This window comes from Bos indicus x Bos taurus, chromosome 7 (assembly GCF_003369695.1).
Source record: "Bos indicus x Bos taurus breed Angus x Brahman F1 hybrid chromosome 7, Bos_hybrid_MaternalHap_v2.0, whole genome shotgun sequence".
NCBI classification, from domain to species: domain Eukaryota; kingdom Metazoa; phylum Chordata; class Mammalia; order Artiodactyla; family Bovidae; genus Bos; species Bos indicus x Bos taurus.
Window position 1 is genome coordinate 70,182,653 of NC_040082.1, and position 20,385 is coordinate 70,203,037.

At 46.0% G+C, this 20,385-nt stretch overlaps 2 protein-coding genes, 1 long non-coding RNA gene and 2 other non-coding genes across 7 annotated transcripts; 4 read left to right on the forward strand and 1 right to left on the reverse strand.

The window, feature by feature from the left end:
- Window positions 1-965: 965 nt before the first annotated feature.
- TRIM52 (tripartite motif containing 52) lies at window positions 966-6,569 on the forward strand. Of its 3 annotated transcripts, none has more exons than XM_027546788.1 (2): window positions 966-2,129; window positions 5,314-6,569. In XM_027546788.1, exons 1-2 carry the CDS (start codon window positions 1,332-1,334, stop codon window positions 5,380-5,382), a joined length of 867 nt encoding a protein of 288 aa, XP_027402589.1. In that variant the 5' UTR covers window positions 966-1,331; the 3' UTR covers window positions 5,383-6,569. The 3 variants fall into 3 exon arrangements, with proteins under 3 accessions (XP_027402589.1, XP_027402588.1, XP_027402590.1); XM_027546787.1 differs by having other exon boundaries at window positions 984-2,133; window positions 5,317-6,569; XM_027546789.1 differs by having other exon boundaries at window positions 984-2,129; window positions 5,032-6,569.
- LOC113895507 lies at window positions 1,379-4,895 on the reverse strand. The gene is made up of 4 exons (XR_003511856.1): window positions 4,717-4,895; window positions 2,615-2,667; window positions 1,827-1,959; window positions 1,379-1,469 (listed from the first exon to the last, which is right to left on the reverse strand). It is a non-coding gene; the product is annotated as an uncharacterized LOC113895507 (long non-coding RNA).
- An 8,178-nt stretch (window positions 6,570-14,747) lies between the features above and the next one.
- RACK1 (receptor for activated C kinase 1) lies at window positions 14,748-19,801 on the forward strand. The gene is made up of 8 exons (XM_027546782.1): window positions 14,748-15,203; window positions 16,396-16,567; window positions 17,105-17,252; window positions 17,512-17,607; window positions 18,013-18,123; window positions 18,518-18,658; window positions 19,189-19,299; window positions 19,684-19,801. The coding sequence occupies exons 1-8, from the start codon at window positions 15,095-15,097 to the stop codon at window positions 19,747-19,749; spliced, it is 954 nt and encodes a 317-aa protein (XP_027402583.1). The 5' UTR covers window positions 14,748-15,094; the 3' UTR covers window positions 19,750-19,801.
- Window positions 15,457-15,524, forward strand: LOC113896727. Its single transcript, XR_003512097.1, has one exon. It is a non-coding gene; the product is annotated as a small nucleolar RNA SNORD95 (small nucleolar RNA).
- Window positions 16,861-16,939, forward strand: LOC113896717. Its single transcript, XR_003512089.1, has one exon. It is a non-coding gene; the product is annotated as a small nucleolar RNA SNORD96 family (small nucleolar RNA).
- Window positions 19,802-20,385: the final 584 nt, after the last annotated feature.

A 20,385-nucleotide genomic window follows, 5' to 3' on the forward strand; every position in this document is an offset into this window, starting at 1 on the left:
TCTGTAACTCCTTGAAGGACCCTATCATGCCTTACTCATTTTCTGTTGTTATTGTTCTTATAATGTGGACAGATGAAAGTGGGTGGATAAATGGATGCAAGGGTTATTCATGAATATGATGGATGAATGCAAAGGCAGAGGGATGGATGAAAAATGAATGGTTATTTGGGTAAGTGAAGTCGCTCAGTCGTGTCCGACTCTTTGCGACCCCATGGATTGTAGCCTACCAGGCTTCTCCGTCCATGCGATTTTCCAGGCAAGAGTACTGGAGTGGGTTGCCATTGCCTTCTCCAGGGGATCTTCCCCACCCAGGGATCAAGACCGGGTCTCCCGCTTTGTAGGCAGACTTTTTAACCGTCTGAGCCACCAGGGAAGTCGCATGCATGGAGAGTAGATGCTGAACGGAAGGATTATAGATGGAGATGAAAAGATCCACAGACGAAGTCAGTGTAGGGTATGCCGAGTCTAAGGTGTCTGAGGGCAGGTAGCAAGAAAGGGGTGAATTGATCTGAGAAGGAAAGTTGGAAGCACCCGGGTTTTTATGCGAGATTCTTCCACTTCACGGCCACTCAGGGGCACAGCGAACTCAATCCCGCCAGGTTCCTACAGACCACACCCTCGAGCGCGGGAGCCTCGGAGGAGTCCTCCCTACCACAAAAGACTCTGGGTAGACCGGGGTCGGAAATACAGGAGAGCACCAGAGCTTGGTCGCCGCACTTACGGCCCTTTTGGGTGCATGCGGGGACGGGCTTTCCTGAGCAGCTGCTGGACCCTCTGGGTCTGGCTGATTAGAGAAATCGTGGCTTAAATTGATTCTCTCGCCGCCTCCACCCATTCTGACCAGGCAGTTTTTTCTATGTGGTAGCTGAATGGGCGGCCGGTGCTCTTGCCTGGCGCGTTTCCGGGGGCACCATAGAGACGTGGCCCTCCGCCTGCCCAGTCCGCCGTCTCCCGCGTGTTAGCGTGCTTACGTCATTTTCGGTTGCCTCCGACGGAGTGAGGAGGGCCGGCTTCTGAGGGGAACGCCGCCGGGTCGCGTACACCCGGAGGCAGGCGAGAAGCGTGGAGTGGTCTGAGTTTGAACGCTGGGTCTCGAAGGGAAGTGGGGGGCCGCAGCCTGGTTCTTTTCCCACTGCCTTCAGAGGGCAGCTGTGAGTTCAGGGAGCGCCCGAGAGAAGGAAGCAAGGCTTCTCTGAGAGCCTGAGGAGGGAGAGCAGAGTTGGGGACAGCTTTGAATCACCAGCGTAGCTTGGAGGCATGTCCGCAGGTGCGTCCCCTGCTCCTCGGCTCTGAACTGACGACGCATCCACACCAACCGGCCGCGCGTTAAGATGGCTGGCAGTGCCACTACTCCTAATCCCTTGCAGACACTTCAGGAGGAAGCCGTGTGTGCCATCTGCCTGGATTACTTCAAGGATCCCGTGTCCATCGGCTGTGGTCATAACTTTTGCCGTGGGTGTGTGACCCAGCTGTGGGGCAAGGAAGATAATGAGCAAGACAGGGAGGAAGAGGAAGATGAATGGGAGGAGGACGAGGACGACGAGGAGGCAGTAGGGGCCATCGGTGGATGGGGCAACTCCATTCGGGAGGTTTTATACCAGGGGAATGCTGACGAGGAGTTGTTCCAGGACCAAGAGGATGATGAACCCTGGGTCGGTGACGGTGGCATAAGGGACAGCATGGATTATGTGTGGGACCAGGAGGAAGATACGAACTACTACCTGGGAGGCTTGAGACATGACCTGAGAATTAACGTCTACCTGCAAGAGGAGGAGATTTTGGAAGAATACGATGAGGACGACGAAGAGCTGTACCCTGACACTCACCTGGCCCCGCCTCCAGCCCCTCCACGGCAGTTCACCTGCCCCCAATGCCGAAAGAGCTTTAAGCGTCGCAGCTTTCGTCCCAACTTGCAACTGGCGAACATGGTCCAGATAATTCGCCAGATGTGTCCCACTCCTAATCGAGAGAGCCGGGTGAATGATCAGGACATCTGCTCCAAACACCAGGAAGCTCTGAAACTTTACTGTGAGGTGGACAAAGAGGCCATCTGTGTGATATGTCGAGAATCCAGGAGCCACAAACAGCATAGTGTGGTGCCATTAGACGAAGCGGTGCACGAGTACAAGGTGAGCAGCATGGGAGAATGTGGGGATTTGAAGGAAGTGGAGGAGAAACCAGGGCAGCTGGGTACTTTGTAGCTGAGCCTCTTTTTTTGTGAGGGATGAGGCACAGGGTGAAGAGAGATGGACATATGTGGAGAAAAGAAACATTGGCGGAGGCTAACTGGCTTCCCCAGAGGAAACTGAGTAAAGACTAAAGACAGTAATCAGGAGTTGACCACTGTCCTTACTCCCTTTCAGTTTGCCCAAGTGTAAGGGGGTACAAGTGACAGACTCCTCCCCACTCCCCGACTTAATTTCCCTCTTATGTAAGTACTGAGTCTATACCTGACCAAGACTCTAGGACCCTTAATACACAGGAATGGAAAGCCATATGCTTGTAAATAACTAGACATTTAGGACATCAGCACAAGCAGTGTCAAAACTGAGGACTAATTGGTAGACCAAAAAGCCAGGGTGTGGTTCCTGCTAATAAGAGCAGCTGGACATACCTGCCTAGTAAAGTCTGGAGTTACGTTGCTACCTTCAGTGGGGCCCATTTCCCCTGTAGAGAAAGGCAGAGGACATAAACATCAGAATAAACCTGCCCCGATCATTTTCCTTACCTGTTACTTTATCATAGCGGAAGAAGTTAAGGATTTAGGATCAGATGACCTGGCTCTAAAACTTACTGTCTAATCTTGGGCAAGCCTCAACCTCTTAGCTTTACTTTTCTCCTAAGCTTGTTAAAATTAAAAGAGATCTTATATGAAAGTATTTTATAAACCATAAAGCACTAAACAGATGTTTCTTTGGCTTTCCTCTAGTTTCCTCTAATTTTTATGGGTTCTGATATGGTTAAAACCTTGATTTCTAGTTCTGATCTGAGTATTAGAGAATTATCTCAGTGACAGCATGAAGACTGTCAAAAAGCCTAAATGGATATGACTCCTAGCAGTACCCAAAGGAGAGAAAGGTTGTCTTCAGGTCCCTAAAAGTCTTAGTAGCAGTTGCTCATGTCTCAGTAGTGCTTTACAGTTTATAAAGTGTATTTTCTCATATTCTACAGCAGTGGTTTTCAAACTGTGGGTTTTGACCAATTAGTGGGTCTTAAATGGGTCAATGCCCAGCATTATTTTTAAATGAAATGAGAAAATATCGAGTGCACGGGAGCATAGTAAGGGTAAGTATTGTTTTATGAAACTTTTAAATTATACGTACACAGGTGTATACTTGGGCCACAAAACATATCGCTTACTCTGGGTTGCAGTCAAAACACAAACAGAACCCTGCCCTACAGGTATTATATATTAGATATTATCATCCCTCACCCCCCCCCACCCCACCCCCGCCCCATTTCACAGTAACTGTTGGTAAGTACACAGTTAAGACACAAATCTTCATTACAAACCATTGCTAATTCCATCATATTAATATGATTTAAGGATTAAACCCTAGTATCTGCTTTCCCCCCAGGGTAATAATTAAGTTTGCCTATAGAAGAAACTGTGTCCTGTACTTCTGGGGTTTAGTACCTAACGCTAAGGAGAAGAGGTAACCTTTCATTCCTCTGCTAGGATTTCCTGAAAAGAATTTTTGAACCAAAATTTTAATTGAAAGCCAATTTAGACAAGAGAAAAAGAGGTGATCTCTTTATCTTGGGAAGCCAGCTAACACTCATTTGAAACCTCGGAAGTTACTTATAAAGCACACTTGTAAGTATAAACAGCACAATCAAGTTAAATTGGAAATAATCCCTTTCAAAATATATACTATTTAAAAGAGTATAAAACTTTCTTTTTTCAAACATATACCAGAACTTAGATTGATAGTGTTACCAAACACAGGAATTACACTGAAGAGGTAATAATTGTGTAGGCCTTCTTTATATGGTTTATAGTTTTGGTTTTTATTGGTAAACATGCATCTTACAGTAGCATGATTTAGAGCCTTATGATACAAAGTTCTCACAATAATAGTTAACGTTATATGGAACTGTTTTTGTATAATGCTTTATTTAATTTGCTATACATTAGCCACCACACAGTTCTGGTTACATTAAATTCTCTCAGTTCAGTTCAGTCGCTCAGTCGTGTCCAACTCTTTGCGACCCCATGAATTGCAGCACACCAGGCCTCCCTGTCCATCACCATCTCCCAATTCACCAAAATTATAATCTCCTTTGGAGGTGATCAAGCTTTTTTAGTTTTAGGGGCTACAGTAGGAAGTTGTTACTCATAGACTCAAGGAACAGGTTAGTGATTTTCAGAAATAGAAAAGAAAGCATTCTCTCCCCCTCCCTTCACACATTATATCAGCATTGCAGGGTATGAGGAAAGTTATAGTTTATGAAATCATACTTAATATTGTAATGTTAAAAAGAAAAAATATTTAATTTTTCATAATATAAGAAATAAATTGGAAAGAGCTCCTTGGCTGGTGGGAATACAAAGACAGACCAAGAAGTATTCAGAGTAAAGCCTATCTATAATCAGTGAGGTATATAACAAACTGTATACGCAGAGATGTTTGTTGTGGATATGGTACCATTCATACTGCTATTCCTTAAAGTTTAATTTTGTATAAGAGGCTTTTTTAGCTCTGAAACACTTACTTATTTACATCTTCCATTTTGTTCACCCCATGAGTTAAGAGTTCGTCTTGACTCTTCAAGCTAGAATCAGAGGATTATGAAAGTAAGATCGTTTAGATTGACCAAGGGTACTGTTAAATGGTGTCAGGTTTTAGCCAGCAGATGGGTGTATAAAAAGAAAATGAACAAAGATGTCACTTGTTGAGGCTCAGGCATAACTGGATGCCTGTATTGCCCTGCCACCCAGCTGCCGCGGGTAAAATCATTCATCGCTCTACAAGAGGGACCAGAGGCTTCCATCATCAGTACTCCTGTTTTTCTGTTTTTTTCCTTAAGGTAGCTAAAGGTGGCAGCCAAAACATTTTTTGAGGCTTTTATCAAGTATGTATTCATGAATGATGCAGAAGATAGGGTCAGCTTCTTCGGCTGAGTTATCTGAAAGTGTTGAGCAGTGATACATGCCAAACACTGTTAAAAGTTATGCCACTAAAACAGTGAAGTATTCTGCAAAGCACAGTTCTCTGCAGTTTTAAGATTGGACAGTATTGGAATATTAATAAGAATCTTCAAAGGCCATGAATGCCTACCTAATACTAAATAACTCTTTTAATTGCAAAGGAGAAAAAAATGGAGAAACTAGTGAAACCTTGCATTCCAAGTGCTGCCATAACTTTGAGAGGAAATTGAGGAATTCCAGAATTTCTTCATCAACTTCTGCATCTGAATTCATTGACTGAGCCTAGCAAACATCAGGTTTAAAAAAAAAAACAAAAAACAAACATCAGCTCATCCTTCTTTGCTGTTAGTTGAGATTAATCTACTGATGAAGAAAATTGTACTTTGCTTTGTTCAGAGTAAGGCTTTAAAAACTCTGGATGTGCTATTTTCACTAAGCCTAGCACTAAAGACAGTATTTTTGAAGTTGTATGAAATGAAATTGGTTGGAAGAAAAAAATTAGAGAAGTATATGTTTTAGATATGGGTCTTTGTCAAAAATTGAAGAAAACTGGTGAGATGTACCGTAGCAGTCATCACCAAGCATTGACTTCATCAGCCTGCCCATAATCTACTGGAAATCTTAAACCTTGCTGTCAGCATAACTGTTGTGAAAAGTAGTCCATCTGATCCCAGTTTGCCTTGGTTTTCAAAAATCTGAATGCTGTTCAGAGTATTTTCTGTCATGCACTGAGTTTCCTTGATCAGAAAACTTGGTTCACCTGAATTTATGGACAGAACAACTAACTTGGGACACCAATGATAAAGAATCTGTACTTTAAAACTTTAAGCAGAATTTAACACATTGAAGCTTAAAATACATTGACCCTGAAATGTCAAGGAACAGACACCAACATCACTGCTTGTTATGAAATGAGCACTTTAAGCACTTGCCAAAAATCTCTACAAATAGCACACTCATGTGAAAAATGTCAATTTTCTTGGCTAATCTTTCGAGAACCAGATTCGTGAATGTTATTTCCAGGGGAAAAAAAGGGAAAATGTAAAACTATTTTGGGTGATGTTTTGTTGACCTCTTAAAACCTACCTGTGGTAGCTTTGGGAAGAATGTCTCATGTTTCACACTTAATGTTCAGTTCTCACTGGAAGAACTTCAAGAGTTTGTGGAACTCAAAGTTGGATTGTTTTGACTAGAAATTTTCACATTTTAATCCTTCATTATTCCATTTTTCTCCTTGTATCTTAAAAGCTTTTTTTTTTTTTAAATTGGTATAACTAACTGTGGGAGAAAACACTGCAAGAGTGTTGTCAAAGCAGCTTGTGTTTTGTTGCATTTTCTACACCATCCAGGAAAGAAAAGGCTTAACAGTGACATGGTTATTATATCATTTGAATAAATTTTTGCCTTCCAAAATTTACCATTGCTTTGATTAATTTTAGTCATGAAACTTAAGTTTGTAATTTTAAATAACATTGAAGGAAGGAGAATGTGAGGTGTTAAGATATGTGGGGGGGAAAGGGATTATAAAACATGTGTGGGTTACAAAAACATTGAGAAAAATTGATACATATCCAAATCCATCAGATGCTCATCTGTTTATTGAATGTCTTCCCTACTAGGTTCAGCTGTTGACTGCTGTATCACAAGTCAGACTGTTTAAACTTGCTCCTCTCTACTGTGGCTGTACCCTGGACCTCTTCTTCACACAGACTTGCTACACACCTGAAATCCTGAACTCCAGTTGTACCATGACCTCTCATTCCAGTACAGTTAAACACACTCCAGTTATACATGCCCTTCATCTTATGGAGGCCAGTGTTCCACTGACTCCTAATTTTTTCCTTTCCCAATTTATCAGACACTTGCTAGCCTTACTTACTATCCTTCTGACCCTGTACCTCATGATTAGTCTTGGCATGAAGAACTGATCCATGTTGTGTTCTAGACCAGGGTTTTCTCAACTTCAGCACTCTTGTCATTTTGAGTGAGATAATTCTTTGCTTTGGGGGGTGGGGGATAGTCTATGCATTTGAGGATGCTTAGCAGCATCTATAGGAGAAGGCAATGGCACCCCACTCCACTACTCTTGCCTGGAAAATCCCATGGACGGAGGAGCCTGGTAGGCTGCAGTCCATGGGGTCGCAAAGAGTTGGACACGACTGAGCGACTTCACTTTCACTTTTCACTTTCATGCATTGGAGAAGGAAATGGCACCCCACTCCAGTGTTCTTGTCTGGAGAATCCCAGGGACGGGGGAGCCTGTTGGGCGGCCGTCTGTGGGGTCACACAGACTCGGACACGACTGAAGCAACTTAGCAGCAGCAGCATCTATGGATCCCACCTACAAGATGTATGTAGCACTCCTCCACCAGTTGTGACAACCACAAATGTCTCAGACATTGCCAGATGTCTTGGAGGGAGTGGTGCAAAAGTATCCCTGCTTAAGAATCACTGCTTTAGTCTCAGAAAAGTTAGTCCTGTCTGCAGACCTGCCATTACTAGTCTCACTTAGGCCGTATAGTCAGTACCTGGCAGGGGGGTTTAAAAGTGTTCAGGGAAGAATAGCCTCACCCAGCTGGAATTTTATTAAATGCAGTCATAGCATCAGTGGATTAACTAAGACCCCTACTTCTCCCAGTTCTTGGCATACAGGTAACAGGGTCAACAGGCCTTTTTTTAAACTGAGTTGCCTATATCACTGCCATCAAGGACTAAGATAAAGCAGTATATGAAATAAGATCTAGAAACAATGAATAATAAAAGGCATTCACTTCATCTGTTCCTTAGTTTCAGCAGAGCCATACGGCAGTATTTAAGTATTCAGAACTATGACCAGAGCCTCTGTTCCTGTCAGAGTGGGAGTAGCCCTGGACTGATCCATCAGCCCTTAAAGCACTTCTTTAAAACCTAAGGCTCCTCTGCCATTGCCCATCAACCTCTGGTCCCTGTGCCATGCCTCCTGAAGCCTTTATAGGACCTAAAGATTCTATGCTGCCTCCCACCCCTTATCCCTGACCCCCTTTGGAAGCTATCCTATAACAGTGAAATTATCACAGATAGTTATTGACCAACAAATTTGGGTTACAAAGAGGAGACAGGGACAGTAGCCCTCTATACCAGCTCTAAGGACTTTATGCAATGATGGAAGTGTTCTAAATCTGTGCTATGCAATATGATAGAGGAAACACTGACTACATAGGACTTCTGAGCTCTTGCAACATGATTAGTACAACTCATTTATTTTAGTTACATATGGCTGGTGGTGGTTTAGTTGCTAAGTCGTGTGTGACTCTTGTGGCCCCATGGACTGTAGCCTGCCAGGCTCCTCTGTCCATGGGATTCTCCAGGTAAGAATACTGAAGTGGGTTGCCATTTCCTTCTCCAGGGGATCTTCCTGACCTAGGAACTGAACCCAGGTCTCCTGCAGTGCAGACAGATTCTTTACTGAATGAGCTATAAGGGAATCAAATCATGTTGGACTATATAGTTCTATACAAAAACAGGTTGAATTTTGATCCTTCCTAGGACTCTCAAGCGGAGAAGGCAATGGCACCCCACTCCAGTACTCTTGCCTGGAAAATCCCATGGACGGAGGAGCCTGGAAGGCTGCAGTCACTGAGGATCGGACATCACTGAGTGACTTCACTTTCACCTTTTAACTTTCATGCATTGGAGAAGGAAATGGCAACCCACTCCAGTGTTCTTGCCTGGAGAATCCCAGGGACGGGGGAGCCTGGTGGGCTGCTGTCTATGGGGTTGCACAGAGTCGGACATGACTGAAGCGACTTAGCAGCAGCAGCAGCAGCAGGACTCTCAAGAGTAGTAAAGTCCAAAGGGAAGATGAAAAGACAATTTTCTTTTCTCAATCAGGAGAGAGGCTGTAAGGTTATATTTTTAGGTATAAAAGGAGAAAAGGCGATTTGTTTGTTTAAACCTGACCAAAATGGTCTTGAGCCAGTTACACCTGTGATCCATATAGATCACATGTGGGAGATGTGACAGAGGAGAATTCTAATGGAAAGTAGCTAAAAACTATTACCCACTTTCCCAAAAGAGCTGGGGCTAGAACCTCAAAACAGGACAAGTTTAAGTATAAATAAGCTTTTATTTGGTTTAACTTTTTAATGATAGTGTCTGCCCACAAATCAGAGCCCTCAGAGAATCTTGGACTTGGGGCAACAGCTCACCTGTGCATGTGGGAAGTATAGGTGGAGATGCCACAAGGCTCCTGTTATCAGGAGACCTGCTACTCTTCTCCCCAACTCTCCTGCTTCCAAAGAAGGGGAAAAATGGATACCTTAGGGATTTGAATTAGAAATAGCCTTAAAGAACAAGGAGGCTTATTCCTCCTAGCTGCATTCAGGCTGAGACCTTCCTTGCCTTTTCCCCCATCCTAAAAGATTCAGATCCAGAGTTGGTCAGGGCCTTCTGGTCAACAGTTCCACTTGGCATCAAGCAGGGCCCTGCAAAGTTAAAGGAGGATCCAGGTGGTCTGCAAGAGGATCCCTGGAGGTCACACCCCTTTTTTGACTACCATTTCCTAGGTGTGTAAAATCCCTTCTCTCCCTCTATAGCAAAGGATGGAATTTCTCAGCACGCTCTGGCTATTTAACCCAAGTGTGAGCAGGGAAAGGTTACATGGGCTGAGGGCTGTCTGCTTCGTAGCCCTCATATCTTGTAGTAAGCTAGTTAGCCTCAAGTTTCCATTCCAGCACAATCTCCTGACCCTGGTTCATATGAAATTCTCTTCCTGGTAAAAAGCTGAGAACAAGCACCCTGGGTCACATTTTGTTTCTCCCTTCCATCGAGTGCTGTTTTAAATCCTTTAACAAAGCAAAGAAGTTTTCCTTTCGCTGGCATTTCTTACGTTTTGCCTGGAATATAGCCACTTGCCCAGATCATGCCCACTTTCATAGCCTGTGACTCTGCACATCTGGTAAAGCAGGGGTCCCAAACAGGGCCACATAGTAGGAGTTGAGTGATGAGAGAAACCAAAACCACCTCCCCACCCTGCCCCCGTCTGTAACAAAACTGTCTTCCATGAAATGTTCCCTGGTGCCAAAAAGGTTGGGGACCACTGTGCTAAAGCACCCAGAGCCTGGGGAATGCCAGTCCATCTCTCAGGAAAGACCCACAGGATATCTTAGCAGCTTTCTGGGAGACTGTTAGACTTCAGATTTCTGCCTTAGATGGACAGGGGACCTTTCAAGAGATTAAAAAATGGCATGTGATTTCAAGATCTATTCCCAACATTGATTTAATGCCACATCCCTGCCTCTGACTAGGAAGAATGGAACAAAACCTGTAATTATAGTCTCACATTTCCCTGTCTTCAGCCTTTTTTAACTTAATTCTTTAGGCCTCAATCATTACATAGCTTCTGTATACAGAACCTGACTCTAGACCCTGGAATGGAGGAAGCAGGGTAGAGATGGACTGGAAGAGATGTTCAACCCCTCACTCATAAGACCTTTGGTAAATCTTCTATTCCTTCCTTTATAAGAGTCTCATGATCCTCCAGGAGGCCCTCTTCAGCTTCTGAATTCTTACTTTTTTCTAGTCTTACTCCTCCAACCTAGCCTCCACTTTGACAACAAATGCCTTTCAGTAAGATCAAGGGTAGGCAGGAGAGGGATGAGATAATCTTTAAGAGACTGTCCTGAGCTTCAGGACAAAATCACTAGGGTGAACTGTCCACCTTGGATTTCATTCTGCCTTCTCTCTTGAAATAATCATGCTCAAACTTGTGCATGCAAACAATGCACAAGTTTGCACATTTCCTCCCAAGCTGATCCCTCTGCCTAGAATGTCCTGCCTTTAACTATTTGTTCATAAGTACTCAGCCTGTGAGGCTGACCACCAAAGTTAGAATCTTCCACATGTGAAACCCTCTACCTGGTGCTGGGAATGCAAAATGTGAGCAGAAACAGCCTAATCCCTATCCTTACAGCACTCACAGGAGAGGCTGGCAGAATTTAAGAGACCCAACACACACTGCACCACTAGTAGGACAGCATTAAATAAAGGAGCCTGACATACACCTGAGGGTCACAGAGGGCCTCCCAGATGTGGCAACTTGAGCTGAGACTTGAAGGAAGCTTAGATTTAACTAAGGTTGGGGTGGGGGGGGGGGGGGGGGGGAGGGGGTTGGTAATAAGACATGGTGGGCCTTCCAGACAGAACAATGCATATCCTGTATGGGAGAGAATTGATGGATGAGTTGGAGGAGCAAGGGAGGGCCAATGTAGTCATAACAATGGAGTATGGGGTATGCCAGAGCCAACCACACTAAGTCTGTGGAAGGACAGTAAAACAAAAGGAAGCCATCTGCCCAGGGCTGGCAGTCAGGAGGCCCTCTGATCCCGGCCATACACCTTTTCCTTAAGGTCCTCACCTCAGCATTCAAGGGAAGACCTCTCCTACCTCTTGAATGCTGGCAGGAGGGGATGGAGAAGCCTCTGCTCCTGGAGATCATGAGCATCCAATAAGAAGTCTGAAGGACCCTTTCCAGCTATGTGGGTCCTAGGGGCTTCCTTCAGGAAATGAATGGTGAGACAGACTTACTTAGAAGAGCATCTCCAATTTCTTCTGTGGGATTCTTACCTTGTGTGGACTAGAGGTGGTGCCCATGGGGACAAGGGAAAGATGGGGCTGCCCAGGGGCTAAGACAATAAGTAGGTGAGACAGCAGTAAGCTCAGAGCCAGGACTGGTTCTACCTACAGGGTGTGGGCTGCCTCGAAAAGTGGGAGGATACCTTGGAGGAGAGCTGAGTCTTCCCTAAAGGGCAGATGAGAGCCTCCAGCAGCCTTCCACCTCCCTGAGGTTGAAGAAGAAATGCCCTGAATGAGAAGGAAGAGGTCTGGCCGGGGTAGTAAATAGACTTTGTTGAGAAAGGTGCAGCTGATTCTCAAACTGTCCAGCAGCTGAGGGACACCACCCTGCTGGAAGGGGGCAGGATCTCTCTGCTAACCAAAACAACCTACAGCCTCCTCAACAGGAGTGAGGAGTCCAAGCAGATCCCTAACCAGGGCAAAGTGAGGGCTTCCATGCCAGGGGTCCCCAACATCTGGGATCTAAGCCTGTTGATCTGAGGCAGAGTTGATGTAATAATAATAGAAATTAAGTACACAATAAATGCAATGTGTTTGAATTATCCTAAAACTACTCACCCCCACGTCCATGGAAAAACTGTCTTCCACAAAACTGGTCCCTGGTGTCAAAAAGGTTGGGAACCACTGTAGCAGGGAGCCACAGAGTGCCCTTGAGGGAAGCAGGCGTGAATGTGGCTGGGCTGCAAAGGTCACTCCACCCCGATCTCTACCCAGAGCCAATGCCAAAGAGGTGCCCAGTGTCCCCAGGGTCAAGGCAAGGCCTCCTTCAGCTAAAGACTGTCCTTCAGTGGCACTGTGGCCTGCCAGCCTCACCTTCAAGAGAGGAGAGACCAGGTGGTGGCTGTAAAAGAGCTCTGAAGTGGAAAGCCTGAATCCTGCAGGGTCTCTGGTCTATGGGGAAGTCCACTATTTCTCTTTCTCCTCTACTGGCATTGCCAGCTTAGTCCTGGTGAGCACCAAGGCAAAACCCGAATTCCCTCCTTGACCCCATAGGAGGGGCTCCCGCCAGAATCATCTCAAGATTAGAGACAAGTGTGGGGAGAAGCCTGCGGGTTCGGAAAGTCACCTTCAACTGTCTCAGAGCAGAGGCAGGACAGGGAGGACCTGGGAGGGGCTGGGCAGGGGCAGGCTGGGAACCTGGGAGAGCAAGGATCGTCTGGGAGGCTTCTGGAAAAGAGTCTGGTGTTACAGAAAGGTCCCATCTTTGAGCCAGTATGAGGGACCTGGGCTCCTTTTAAACCTGGTTTCCTGGCACCCTGCCTCAAGGATGCAGATTCCACAGGGGTACCCTGGACAAAATTCAAAAAACAGCTGAATGAGGTTTTTCGAGGGGGAAAAAAAATATAATAATGTGATTGAGTGAGGGTGTCTTTGGAGAGTAGAGGTAGGAGGTGGAGGAGCAAGTGTTTTTGAGGACAGAGGAAATTTTGCATAACACATCTCACATTCCACAGAGATAACCACAGAATCACTCACCTCTCCATTGTGCTGAGTACCCAAGAAGGCTTAATCATGGCCTAAATTGTGGGCAGCAAGCTGGATACTAAGATGGGTAAAGGCAAGGATCTCTCACCATCACAGGAGAAACAAAATGCATGGGTAGGGACTTCCCTGGTGGTCCAGTGGCTAAAACTCTGTGTTCCCAATACAGGGGGGCCACGGTTGGATCCCTGGCCAGGGAACTAGATCCCACATGCCACAACTAAGACAGGGTGCAGCTAAATAAATAAATAAAAAGCATGGGTAGGGGTAGAGTTCAGTGTTGGAAAAACTACAGGACAGCCAGTTGGGGGCGCCCTTAGGCTGTGCAGGAACACAGCGAAGGCTGTTCCTGATGAGCCCAACTTGGCTGTGGAGGAAGGCAGAGGTGTGCAAGGCACCAGGAGAGTAGCTGCTTTCAAGGGATGGATTCTGGCCTTCACACATCTGAGCAGCCATAGCCCGTAGAAGCTTTGCCACCGTCCCACACTGTTCCTTCCCAAAGGCAGGCCTTCTAGTAGTCTGCAAGGTCCTTCCCCCAGCCTGCAAGGCCCTCTGTCAACTGCCACCCCCGCCCCCACCTCCATCGCATTGGTTTGGTCCCCAAGGCCTTCAACGCTCCAGCTCTGAACTTTTGCACTGATTCTTTCCTCGAATTGGAACATCCACCCATAAATCCCTAAAGCTCTCACCTATATCTTTCTTTGTTAAAAATCTCCCCCTTGAGCTCTCTTTTCCCCATCTCATTGGATGTGAACTCAAAAAACAAAGAAACAGGTCCCTTTTATCCTGTTCACAGCTATGTTCCCAAGACCTAAAACCGTGTCTGGTAGCCAAGAGGTGCTCACTAAGTTCTGTGCATTTGCTTTGCCAGGGATCTTTCTGGGTGTTTTACCTATCTAATATACTCTCCACACCATGTGAGGTAGGTACTATTATTCCCAATTTCATTTCATGAGAAAATAATACATGTGACAAACAGAAAAGAAATACTTGGGCACGCCTGGACACCCAGACCCAAGGACCTTTCTATGAGGTGGTTTTGCGCGAGCCAACCTTCCTCTTGGGGCCTTTCAGTTTCTGCGAGAGCTCTCCACGCTTCTGCTTAGGCGGGAGTGGGGTTTACTGTCCAGCAGCCCACAGACTAACTTATCCTTCATTCCCGGTTTTCCTCTCTGTAACCCATTCCTGCTTTAGTCCTGGGTGGACTGTCTTTCCTCACCCAACACCATCAGTGAATAAACCTCTTGAGGGAAGAGTCGCCGCCCGCGCATGGAATCTGTTAGGGTTTAATAGTTCACCTGAACGCAGTTTACTTTGAAAATTTAATATAGTATTATTCACATTGCCCACCGTTACTCACAATTGTGCCCATGAAATTAAGCTCCCTCTGCGATGCCCTCCGAAACACCAAGCGGAAAGGGAGGGGTTCAGGCTGTGCCACGTAGGGCCAGTGAAGCCACTAGGCTCTCCTTACTAAGCTCTGGGGCGTGTACTTCCTCTCTGACGCTTTTGAGACATCATGCCCCAACCATAAGGAGCCTTTTTAAATACTCAGGCATGTTGGTTTAATAAGGGAATTTGTACGGTGCTACCAAATTACGTTGTACGACGGTCTGGACAAAAAGTCTTTTATTTCTCCCTTTGAACTACATGGGGCTGCCATCTTGAGCAGAAGTGAATTATGGGAGGGCGCCATTTTGTTCGGGAGGGCGGGTATTTCCGGTTCCGGCGTGGGCGGCTCGCTCTTTTCCTCTGCAGGGCCGCGGTGGAAGCGGGTGCGCGGGTCGCCTCTCTGAGTTATCCAGTTCCATCCTTGTCGCTGCGGCGACACCCGCATTCTCCGTCGCCATGACTGAACAGATGACCCTTCGTGGCACCCTCAAGGGCCACAACGGCTGGGTGACCCAGATCGCTACCACTCCCCAGTTCCCGGACATGATATTGTCCGCCTCTCGAGGTACGGGCTGAGGTGCTGGATTAAGGGGCAGGGGTCGTTGGCGCGCGTCACGTGGTTGGGCCTGTGGGCCGCGAGGTGGGCTGTGAATTGACCTGTGCCTAGGCCTCATTGCGGATAAACCCATGAGGCGTCCCCGACTTTGCGAGCTCCGAAACAGCTGGCTGCCGGGAGGGTTGCAAGGCTGGGGCCTTTTTAATCTCTACCTCTCAAACCCGTGTATGTAACTGTGAGCCCAGGAGCCTTCGGGTCGGGCGGCGCGGTGATGATCCCAACATGCCATCTGAGTGCCTATGCTGAAACCCAGAGGCTGTTTCTGAGCTGCTGCCCGGACCCTCTGCTCATTAAAAAGTGGACTTCAAGGCGGACCTCGTGTCTAGTCTCTCGGCTACTTCAGGGCAGCCCTTTCTCCAGCCCCGCCCCCCCCCCACTCCCGCTTTTTTTTCTTCTCATTCTCTCTGTACCTGACTGCATTTGGAGACTTCTTGTCGATTGCTTTTTGCATTCACGCTATTTAAAAATAGTTCATCTGAGGCTACCATCATGTATGGCACTTACTAGGAAAGTTTGTTCAGTGGAACACATTGCAGTGAAAGCATCCAATCCTTAGCGTCTAAAGTGAATTTTCTATTGCAGGTATTTCTTGCATCCCCTAGCAGTAGTCTCAGGAGGCCCACAGCTACTCTTCCATATCCAGCCTGCTGTGCGCATGCATTGTGGAAGTGAAGTCGCTAAGTCGTGTCCGACTCTTTGCAGCCCCATGGACTGTAGCCTACCAGGCTTCTCCGTCCATGGGATTTTCCCAGGCAAGGGTACTGGAGTGGGTTGCCATTTCCTTCTCCAGGAGATCTTCCTGACCCAGGGATTGAACCCAGGTCTCCCGCATTGCAGGCAGATGCTTTACTATCTGAGCCACTTAGGGAAGCCCAGTAAATAGATGTGGAATCGTTTTGGATTTCCGAAAGGGGCATCCATAACCTGGTAAGGTTTCACACACCTGAGTTAAATTCTGAGGGTGCAACTTAGCTCTGCTTGACTCTTCACTAGAGTTACTTGGACTTGGCTAAAAACTACTTTCTCAGCCTTTAGGTAGTTTCCCTACCCCTAAATGCCCTTGATTTATGATCCAGAAGGTCAGATGGTGAGCCGTGGGGTTTTTTCACTGGGTCTTCTTTTTCGTTTTACCTGCCCTTAGATAAGACCATCATTATGTGGAAGCTGACCAGAGATGAGACCAACTATGGTATCCCACAGCGTGCTCTTCGGGGTCACTCCCACTTTGTTAGTGATGTGGTCATTTCCTCAGATGGCCAATTTGCCCTCTCAGGCTCCTGGGATGGAACCCTTCGCCTTTGGGATCTCACAACGCAAGTAGCTGCTCTGGGGCACTGGGGGGAAGCTGGGTAGAAAGCAGGTAGATACCATCAGGTTTCCCAGGGTAGTGATTTGGTACTTGAGTGGGAACTGTAAGGCAGAGTACCTGGAGAAGATATTTGTGGTTGTTCCGCCTCCCTCCCCGTTGCTTTTAATTAGAGACGCAGAATTGCTGAAGAATGGTCTGTTATAGCAGTTTTATCAGATGTTGTATTTGGGAGTGGACAACATGTTTGAACATGCTGTATATTGGGAGCTCAGTCTTGGGTGGTCAGGCATAATGGAGGATCCTGGTGATGACAGATGACATTGTCAGCCAATCCCCACATGGGAGTGAGGACATGTCCTGCAATTCTGAAGGGATTCTCTGGCATATTCTCGGCCAAGGGCTTGCCATTTATCAAAGTCATATCCAGGGTTGTGTGGGTAACGCAGCTCCATTGGGTGAGGAACTGGGCTAGGGAAGCAGTCTGACTGTGGAAGAATGTTTGCAGAGTCTGTCTAGAGAGTAACCAAGTCCTCCCTCTCAGGGGCACCACCACTCGCCGATTTGTAGGCCATACCAAAGATGTGCTGAGTGTGGCCTTCTCTTCTGACAACCGGCAAATTGTCTCTGGCTCCCGAGACAAAACCATCAAACTATGGAATACTCTGGGTGTATGCAAGTATACTGTCCAGGTAAAGTAAAGGCACATGCAGGGAGCATATGTTGAACATTTCCCCCTATCCTTCTTAACTGATGCTTTTATATGGTGATTTCAAGCCTCATCTGGAACCTAAAGGGATTCTATCTTATCTTAAAGGTTTGGGTTCTGAAGTGTGAATATAGGTTGTCAACATACTGAATATATAGCCCACATAACTGAGGGGGAAGTGTGGGGTCTGGAGTTTCATGAGACAAGACAATTTCTCCTTATTTCCTTTCCATCCTCTGCAGGATGAAAGCCATTCAGAGTGGGTGTCTTGTGTCCGCTTCTCGCCCAACAGCAGCAATCCCATTATTGTTTCCTGTGGCTGGGACAAGCTGGTCAAGGTGAGCTTGGAGCCAGGGTGTGAGGCCTTTACCAACCAGAATGTGTTCCCATTGCCTCCCAGTTGGTCATAATCAACTTCGAATGCTTAACTGACCAACTTGTCCCTTAACTGACCATTTTCCTCCTGATACTTTCTCAGTACAGGCCTTTAGTTTTTGATATTTGGTCTAAAGTAGCTAATTGGGAGCCCAGAGTCCCTGGTAAGGTGGCAACACGGAAAGCATTTTTTTCCCTAAGTGGCCAAGATAAATAATTCTTGAACTTTTTTGTCAATGACAGAATGGAAATTGGCTGTCCTATCCAGGGATGCCTTTTAAGCATGATGCCATGCCTTTTCTTGACCTGAACCCTTTTGACCTTGATAGATCCAGAGCCCAGGTTCTTCACCTTTGACCCAATTTTAGGTATGGAACTTGGCAAATTGTAAGCTGAAGACCAATCACATCGGCCACACAGGCTACCTGAACACTGTGACCGTCTCTCCAGATGGATCCCTCTGTGCTTCTGGAGGCAAGGTGATTCATAGACACAGGAGTCCCCTAATCAATGGGAACAATTGGATACTTAAGATAATGGGATAGCAGTCCAGGGGAGAAACATTTTGAAAATGAGTTAAGGCATTAAGAGATTGTCTTATGTGAGGCTGGTTTCTTAAAGCTGTTGATGAGATTAGAATCCTGTGCTTTTGGAGTTTACAGTGATGCATTTTGAAGTCAGGTTCTTGTAGGGTTGGTGAAGTGTCATCTCTTACATAAAAAGATAACTGGTGATACTCGTGAAATTAATTTTATAAAGACAGGATACTGCAGTAAACAGTTAAGAATAAAGGTCCCATCTTGAGGCAAGATGGGTGGGATTAATATGTGGAAGAAGTCATATTTCTCTGATTGGTTTTCTCCTGTCACCCAGGATGGGCAGGCTATGTTGTGGGACCTCAATGAAGGCAAGCACCTTTACACACTAGATGGTGGGGACATCATCAATGCCCTGTGCTTCAGTCCTAACCGCTACTGGCTCTGTGCTGCCACGGGTCCCAGCATCAAGATCTGGGTGAGTGTGGGCTGCAATTGAGGCTAGATATCTGGCTGTGCAAGCCTTGGCAATGTTGTAAATTTTCAGTGTGTCTTCTGACTCGCTGCTGGGATTTGAACTTCCTAAACAACTCCAGAACCATCATGCTATCAATGGATACCCAAGAAGGATGAATTATAACTTCTTGGGATTGGGGGGAAAAAAAGGAAGACCAATTGTAGCGATCTACTCAACCTCAGTGCAGTTGACACTTGGGTCTGGGTAATCCATTGTTGGAGGGGAGGCAGTCTTGTGCATTATTTAGGATGTTTAATAGCATCCCAGGCTCTACTCCCCACAAGATGCCTGTACCAAACTAGTGAAAAATAAAAATGCCTCTAGGCATTGCCAAGGGTCCCCAAAGAGGCAGAAAGTAATTCTCTGCTGAGAATTACTGAATTACAATTAAAGGGGCGTTTGAGAGGGGACGTGTCTATCTTGGTTTTTAAAAACCGATAATAGCATGAAAGGGTCAAGTGTCCTTAATCCTGGTTTTTCCCCTTCCCCAGGACTTGGAGGGCAAGATCATTGTAGATGAACTGAAGCAAGAAGTTATCAGTACCAGCAGTAAGGCAGAGCCTCCCCAGTGTACCTCTCTGGCCTGGTCTGCTGATGGCCAGGTAAGTGGATCTATCCTCTGGTGATTCAGCTTTTAACCTTTCTGCGCTTCAGCCAGTTACAAAACTAGTGACATAGGTGATTGCCTTTGGCGGGACTTGGATAACTGTGCCAGTGAACACAGATCAGCCTTCATGTGTTAATGTCAGTAGGAAAATTGTGGAGGGACAGTGATTACCTGTCTTCAATTAAAACTTTGATTAACTTTATCAATTTACAACTGATCAAGTGAATCCTTACGACCAGCTGTTGCTTCCTCTAGGAATACATAATCACCTGTGAATAGTAGAAGAGTGGACATCTTAAAACAAGGGTCATCTTTGTTGCACTAACAGGACTGTAGAATTGCATGGCTCTAACTTAATGTTGTCATTTCTCCCTTGCAGACACTGTTTGCTGGCTACACGGACAACCTGGTGCGAGTGTGGCAGGTAACCATCGGCACCCGCTAGGAACAAACATGGCAGAGCTTTAAAAATTAAAAAAACTGGTTTTCTGACTTTCTATAGTGAGTGTCTTTCTCTGAAAACTTCTTGGGACTCATCACGTTAGCTTAGTCTGCATCAAACCGGGGCTTTGATTAAAAAGGTTTTGTTTTAGTCCTTTAAGGCAAGGACTCCTTTGTACTCATCTTACATAGATATTTAAAATTAGGTGTAGTGATCTGGAGATGGTGGCTTTTCCTCAGGTGGCAGCTAAATGACAGATGTGTGGCACATAGAGGTCTACTGTATATATACCCTCCAACTCATAATGGCAACGAGACTTCTTTGACTTCCAACTAGATACATTAAAAGATTGGAGATGTAGTGTGCCTGAGTCTTGGGCATGAGGGCCACAGTATGGAGATTATTAGGAAAACCAAAGTCTTAAGCAGTGGTAGAAAAGAAGTGGCAGATGATCTTGAAGTAGACCTGAGGAGCCTGCCAATAACAAGCTAGGCAGAGGACCCAGATGGAGGGTGGTAGGATTTATACCTCGCTCTGTTGAAACAAAGAAGATCTAATTAAGCACTCCTCCATTCTGTGGCATCTCCTTTGTGTGTGTATGCACACTCAAGTCATGTCCAACTCTGGTTTCCAACCCCT